The sequence below is a fragment of the Apteryx rowi genome, unplaced genomic scaffold (assembly GCF_003343035.1).
Source record: "Apteryx rowi isolate R43461 unplaced genomic scaffold, aptRow1 scaffold_514, whole genome shotgun sequence".
Lineage (NCBI taxonomy): Eukaryota > Metazoa > Chordata > Aves > Apterygiformes > Apterygidae > Apteryx > Apteryx rowi.
In genome coordinates, this window is record NW_020450777.1 from 558,135 (window position 1) to 566,193 (window position 8,059).

An 8,059-nucleotide genomic window follows, 5' to 3' on the forward strand; every position below is an offset into this window, starting at 1 on the left:
CTTAGCTCAATTTTAGGACAAAGATAATACATAACATTTATATGATTTTTCCTATCCACCAGCATATTAAGATGGTATTTACAGATTGCATGATACTGCAATGATTGTATTATGGAAAAATACTCATTTATGGAAATAAATGATACTGACAAGTGATTTTATAAATAAATAAATGACTATATTAATTTACAAAACAAGTGTTTCCATAAAAGAGTGGTATAAGAAGTCTAGAATATTGTCAAGAATATTCTATGAATATCTGTCAGAATCTGAGAAAGATACATATATTGGACATGAACATTTTATATAAAATGTTGAATAAACTGGTCTCAGGACTGAACTGTTTTCTGCAATTACCTTAGTTTTGCTGAATTTTTTATTCTATAATCCAGCTTTCTGAAAATGCAGCTTACTGGTTCACCTAGTGTTACATAGTAAACACCAGTATACTAGCTTTAATTTTATATTCTTTCTTAATGTATTTAATTTTTGAAGGTTTAATATGATATCTCTGAAGACAAACAATATTAAGATTTCTAGTGGTATTTCTTCTAAATGTTTTTTTTTCAAGGACTTTATGTGAAAACTTTAAAATCAGTTTATGAACAACATTTAATCCACTTTCCTTAAAATATATTACTATAAATATATGGAATGCCACATATAATACATATGCATATGTACCAATGCATAATAAACATGTAAAAATATTATAATATATTGTATATACTAACCTAACAGTCATTTAACAAAAATCTTATCCAGATGAGCCGGGACAAGCAGAAAAGCAACAATTCTAGCTCTAACTTCTAATATTCACGCTGTCTCAATATTAGCCTCACAAGATTATTAGATATACTCCCTATCTCCAATACAGGGACTCAGTCCTCCAGTGAGAGAACTGTACTTGCATGAGTTTGATAGCAAAAATGTGGCATGTGCTAACTTAAAAGCTGTATTCACAAATCCATCCACAAATCCATCTGCATAATTGAGATTATCTGAAAAGAAGACAGATGTCTTAAAAGACCCTAAGTAGATATAATTTCCTCCTTAAAGGAAATCTGTTTCAGTAACTATATAGTTTGGATGCATTAGCAATAAATAAAAGATACTGGGTTTGCAAGAAGCTAGTTACTAAACTTCCATCACTCCATACCTTGTTTGACCGTAAAGATACTCTTCCTCCACAGCGTGCACAGAATTTAGTTTGGCAATATGAACAGTTATGGCCACAGCCATCAGCAAATTTTGTTTTGTGGCAGATGCCACAGGTTGGGGCATCACCCTTCTGCTCCTGCTGCTGCTGTGATTCTTCACCCATCTTCTTCACTTGCTCCTTATACATTTCAAACTGCTGATGTAATTTTCTGCAGAAGAAAAGAGATTATTAACAGTTGTTTTATTTAAGCCTGTAAATACTTCACAATCAATAAATTGCAATCAATTTCAAAACACAAATTAGAGAGAAATACTGTAGTAAAGAAAATACATTTAATTTATGATGTTCTGGAAGTGTAACTTTCAAGAATTACTTCTTTTTTGATATAACTACACTCTAGGAGGAGGCCCAACATTGATAACATGCTGCACATAGTCCAGCTGCTATGACGAGAAGTAGATTTGCTTTAGGATGTGACCAGCTCTTATCCAGAAATATAGCAGTAGGAAACATGGGTTGAGTGATCCAAGACCCTGAGGTAGCAGATGATAAACCAGTTTATAGTGGGGAAAAAAATCTGATTTATTCTTCCAAGTGTATTTTTATCTAATACCACCAGAGACACCAATATCTTATCTTGATATAACTTACCCTGATTTATCCAACAGTACTGCACAGGTTGACTATTCTAAAATGCTTTATCAATCACTTTTCAAACACAGGGTGCAAGCCCATAACAAGCTACCTCAGTTTAACAAGTTACTAGAAATCAATTAAGCTATTCATATCATTATTTAGGTACTGCCAGGTCATGTCAACAGAAAGGCAGATGACTACCTTAGATATAAAATTCAGAGACAGTAGCTTAAGARATATATATACATGTGTTTTACCTTCCATTTCCAGTGGACTAGGACCATATTCATAGTCAGTTACCATGTGCATACCGAATTGCCGTAATTCCTTCAGGCATGCTACTTTATTCATATGTCTGAACCCACAATATTCAAATTCTGTTTAATGTTCAGATATGGTAGTTAAAATTGTCTCACTATGATCAAAGTTACAGACTCATTTCAGGTTTTATAAGAGCAGTTCTTTCTTAAAGGCCCTATTTCTGGAGGTAAATGATGTCATTTTTCAGTTTATATGGTTGCTGAAAAAAGCTGAAAAAAGTGACATACTATATTGTAAGAACTCAAAAACAGAGAGAAAATAAAAAGAGCTTTAACTTCTCTTTTATTTTTATGTCTATGATTTTAAGGGGTCTGAATCATGATCTTTAAATTTTTAGTATGGAATTCAACTTACCTACGCTTGCTAAATTGCAAATTTTAGCATCTAAAATTTTGAATCTTATCTAAGCTATGTATTTAGCTCCCTGTAGTCCATGTACAGAGACAAGCACAACCAAAAAATGATGCATCCCACCTATTCAATAGAATTTTTGCTAAAAATGCTAAGCCACTCTTACAAAATACTGAGCTTATTGCACTTAATTACACTCTCACAAATCATCCCATTAATTCTCCATCCTCCTGCAATCACTTGTCTCTTTATCTGGCTCAAATTCTTTGCATTCACCTTTGAAGTTTTCCATAGCTTGGGTGCTCTTCTCATAACTTTTGCCTAAGCCTCTTTCCATTTTGCCACCTCCTTACACCTCCATTTCTATGTTTCTAGTCTTCTGTTCCTACGCTTGGAACAGATTCTTTAATCCCCTGTCAAAGTGACTTTCTTCTTCTTCATATTCATTACTTAGCATACTTCTTTTGATGAGCCTCACAAATCTAAGGTTCCAAAATAGATTATTCTTTAGTTAACTGTTAGTATTTAGTTCTGTTACAAAATCATCAATTTCTCCTATGCCACAATTCAGCAGAACACATAAACACCTACTGAACCATTAGCACACGAGTAGTCCAAAAAGCCTCTCTTTTCAAGAACGCCTATACCAAAAACAGGAATAGTTGTGCTTTGAAGTATGAATGGAAGGTCAGCAGACTGACTTTCTCAGATTAATGAAAAGGAAACTAAACTCCAGAGTCAGGGACTCTTTACAGAAGAGTACTGTGATATTAATCTCTCCATTTCAGTAAATGCAAAATCTGAAATATCAAATTTCGATTCTGATGAATATTCCATTTCATAGATGAGTTTGGAGTCACTGCCAGCAGCTGAAATTCAAATTAATCTTCAGAAAGCCAATTTTCTATTCTCTTAACATGGAAGCAGTCTGAAAGTTAGCAAAAAAGGAAAAAGCTCTAGATAAGTATGTCTCTTGTACCATTTCTTGCTAAGCATGTTGCCGGTCAGATTTGAAACAATTCCCTGTCAGTCGATGTCTCTGTATTTCAGTATCTGAGACATATATGCATTTTTTGATATGGGACAATGTAAATACTTTTATCAGCCAGCAATGAAGATAGATCTTCAAATCACTGATGTCAATTAAGCAATGATATAACCCGTATGCCTCATTAGACAATCTATGTTTCACTTATCATTACTCATTATTTTCAGGAATGATAAACAAATTATACAAATATTTTTTAAAATATAAATTATTTTACCAAAGTTATTTATTTCCCTTCCTTTGTAAATCTACATCTTTATTACTAGAATTTTAAAAATTACTTACCACTTGATAGTATTTTGAATACACATAGCAGCATTACAATTAATGTCTAATACCTTTGAAACATTCCTGGCTATAAAAAAAAATGTATGTCTTATTAGCAGATGATGGAATAACTGCTGATTCCTGTGATATGAAGATCCCACTAACAGCCCAAGGCTGAATGAATGCTTTACTTTCATCAGCAAYGTCTTTTGCACTTAGGAAAGTTGCTGCTTAACAAACAGAAAATATCGGCCACTGTGGGTCTTGGCCAGCTGTAATTTGGAAGGGAGAAGAAGGAAAAGTCTGTCTGGATGTTTTGTTTTTTTCCAATGCTCAGACCAAAATGTAGCTTTGATTGAACCAGAGGAATGTAATCTTCATCAGGGCAGCCAAGTGCTCTGCTTCTTCTACCAGTTTGCCATCACCACTTAAGATTTCCTACCTTCTCTTTTTTTCAGCTGAGGAGGCCAGATCTATAGACTGCTTCGAGCAGCAAATCTTCTCACACACACTGCTGCTATTACAAATCCCTCTTTCTTGGGAGTAGCTGGAGAGCTCTATACTTTTAGTGTATCTGGATTCAACAGCAACTGAGCAAGTTTACAGAAGAAAAATCCACCCCCCCCCCAAAAAAAAAAGTACTGATACTCTTTGATTGCCATTTCCTGTATTTGGCAGTGGGGAAGGTATCACTGCATACTTGCCTTTTTGTTATACCTCTCCACAGATATTCAATATCCAACACTGCCAGGGCCAGAATACTGAAGTAGACAGACCTCTGGTCTGACCAGGTAGAACCACTCTTACATTACGCTCACAGCAGCCTATCTTCAATAGGAGGGATGGAGAACAGTGTCATATCTTCCCTATGAATGCTATAAAAATGTATTGTAATCTGTTTTTTAATCATCTGCAACAGGGTTCCTGTAAAACTGATAGAAGAAATTAACTTTTGGTGACCTGTACCATGTTAAGTTACATCAGCATTAAAATTCAGCTCTCCTATTAGCATTCTAGGATAAAAAGTACTACAAATTTCCACCTGTTTCACATCTGAAGCTTTCAGCTGTCAGTCTTAGTTATTACAGATTTATATTCAGGATCTACATGTCCATGCAGGAACCTGATTCCGTGCAGCATTATTAACCAAGATAGGAAAACATAGTTCATGCCCTTCTCAGAGAGTTAAATTAGACTTTACACTCTTGAGTTTATGAAACAGTAGAAAAAATATTAAAATGGAAATACTAAGCAAAAAATTGAAAGTGCAAGAGAGATTCATTTTTCTTTAGAATTCTTTATCTTTTCAGATATTTCTATATTCTTTCAGATAAGATTATTAAAAAATACACATGAAGCCTGAGATAGCACAAAGAACAACCTTCTGGAGGAAATTAAACTGGGAAACCAGCTTCCTTAACACAGGAATATATCATTTATGTATTCCAGATATAAATAAATGAGAGAAAATGGTTTCATCAGAAACATCAGAGGCTCTTATCAAGACAAGTACTACCACACTGCGTCAGTTAAAAATTATCTCAAACAATATTATGTTATTTCCCACGTTTACCCACATATATGTCAAGAATTGTTGGGATTTGCTTTGTTTTTTCAGGAAAACTTCCCTAACAATATACTTTACATTATACCAGAAAGAAGTTGTAGGAACTAGCAGGCAGCTCCCTCTCCGCACCAGGCTAGAGAGGAGGCTAGAGAGGAGACATGCTTCTTCTGTGTACCTGCAAGCTGTCTCGAGACCTCAACTGCCACTGACCTTTTTCCAGAAAGAGGGAAAGCGTGCTTCCTTCATATTGCTTATGCACCATCTTTCTAAACTACCTGCTCTTCTCAATTTTTAGTTCACATGCTGCACCCCAGGACGCAGCAGCTGCATCTTTGCCTCTTTCAGCCCTTCTCCTGACCTTGCTTCTAGTAGTGCAGGGAGTGGGGTCATTCCTCTGGCCTCCACGGGAATGATGCTGGGGTTAACACTGCCCTCATGGGAATTTGTGAACTCAGGGGTAAGTGGCTTCTTCTACCTTCTCTCTGGTTCAGAAGGACTTCACTGTTGAATGTTCTTTGCTGAACGGGGCAGGACAAGAGCTGCTAGTAAGAAAGAGCTGAATGAAGATGAAAACAGAATTTCATTCTGAAAATCTGGCACATTTCCACATTTTACCCTGACAGCAGTACATAATTGGTAGTCAGTAGTCTGGCTCATTTCCATCAATAAAACATGTAATCTCTGAGACCTTGCTTGCCTTTTAATTTTGCCAGACAGGGTGTTCTTGATTTAAAGCATATTATCTATGCTGAACCTCAAGTTTATTTTAGGTTATGTTCAGTTTTGTGGCTTCCTTATAATCTACAACCTTGTTTTCATGATTATTTTCTCACCAGTCTCATTGATGCATAAAAAGCATAAGTTTTTTGCCAATTCTTAAGCTTCATATACTGAAATAATTTCACTTTTGTTTCCTCTTGGGCACAAGTATCTATATAAGGTCACCACAACTTTTGCCTCAAAGTACAAACTTTTCAAGGTTATATACAAAACTTTTCTAAAATCCTTGTTCTAGTACCAAACAACTTATTGTCTGCCAAAATAGCTGCTTGCTATATCAATATTTTCTGTTTCAAGAAAAATATTATGCATATTGACAGCTGCCAGAAGAAAAATCAAATACAGAAGACAAAATCTAATAAATTATCACCTAGATTGCACTCAATATGTATTCTACTTACTTAGCAGAACCATCTGAGATGAGTAAGCATCCTTGAAACCAAATACAAAGTATTCAGTTTACGGAGTCCATAGAAAACTACCTGACCTATTTTATACATCAATATATTTTTTTCTTCATTGTCTAGCCTGCAAGAGTTTAAATCAAAAATTAAACTAATAACACTCAGTAATACATGTTTACAGTAGTATAATAGTTAAATAATTTTTAGTAAAAACTGTGTAACAGTTTTTATAAAATGCAGTGCTCTGCAAACTCCACTTTGCTCCCTTTGTCTGCAGCCATGCTTCTATTCAGAACACTGCTGCCTGAGACGGCTCAGAAGTTCAGTAGCAGGGAGCTGAGAGCAGCCAGTATCAAGGCAAACTTCAGAGTTTGGAACTGATCTCAGGAATCGCAAGACTCTGATTTCCAGTCCCTATACTCCAGTGAGTTACTCTGCAAGTGACCAAGATCTATGCTGTAAGTCTGAATAACCAGGCAGACGATTTACATACTAGACCAAAATGCTTCTCCATTATATAAAATTTTGGCATGCTACAGTTTTAGGTTTTAAACTAAGATAATTACATCAAATCATACAGTAACAGAATGTTTAACTGGCAAAGTCATATTTGCAAGGTTAGAATAAGTCTGAATTAAAGCCTTCATTGGCCAATAACTCAGCAATGTATATTTATAACCCTTAKATATGTGCATTTAGACAGCACCCTCAATAGCACTCTCACATGCCATCTATTTCTATTGATACAAAGTCCCTCTCCTTTTCCATATCATTTTAGAAAAGCCAAGTATTCTCTTTAGTAACTGCTATAAATCTTACAGGAAAAGGAGAGGTCAGCATGAGCTTATGCAAAGACCTGATGATAATGTAAAGTTATAGTGGGGAAAATGTATTTGAGTCAAGTTCTAGTCATTGTTATCTCTTGAGAGAATGAGTTCCCTGAATCACAACCATCTCTTCTGGAAGTGAAGCCCATGAGCCTTATATGACTAGTCAAGACTCTTTTGGGGATTGTAAAATGTCCTATCTGAGACATTTACATAGAGGAATTTTGAGTATCAAAAGCAATCCTTTGTAAGAGACCAGACTGATCTGTCAAGGTCAAGAAATAGTTTCTACTGGGATACTTGTTTTGTCTGCAAGAAGCAGTTCATTTAATTTGACTTATTCTTGGTTCCCCACAGCTTTCTGGAAATGAGAATCTCAGTATCAGTCAAAGAGTAGAAATCCATGAACCTCTGATGAAACATGAGCTAATACAGAAAGTGAGTAAGAATGTAAGTTCAGTTATCTGATGTCTCTTATTACTGTGCAAAAGGTCCTTCAATTCTTTTATCTCTACTGTCCTCCAGAAATGCCCCCAAAACTTTCAGCATTTTACCAAAAAAACTGCTCTAACAGTGACAAGCAGTTCTGCAGGCACTGCTGCCTTCCAAAGGTTCTCACTTAAATGTTTCTGAAACTTCCAAAGCTGCTTAAAATCTCCCAATAGAATGGGGGACCAAGAAAGTACCCAGGGCACC

At 35.4% G+C, this 8,059-nt stretch overlaps 1 protein-coding gene across 1 annotated transcript in view; it reads right to left on the reverse strand.

The window, feature by feature from the left end:
* Window positions 1–2,135, reverse strand: part of RIMS2 (regulating synaptic membrane exocytosis 2) — a 403,032-nt gene extending 400,897 nt beyond the window's left edge. The window contains exons 1-2 of the mRNA XM_026080279.1: window positions 2,110–2,135; window positions 1,160–1,370 (exon numbers count right to left, since the gene is read on the reverse strand). Coding sequence (XP_025936064.1) covers window positions 1,160–1,370; window positions 2,110–2,135 — 237 coding nt within the window. The remainder of the gene's footprint in view (window positions 1–1,159; window positions 1,371–2,109) is intronic.
* Between the last annotated feature and the right edge of the window lie 5,924 nt (window positions 2,136–8,059).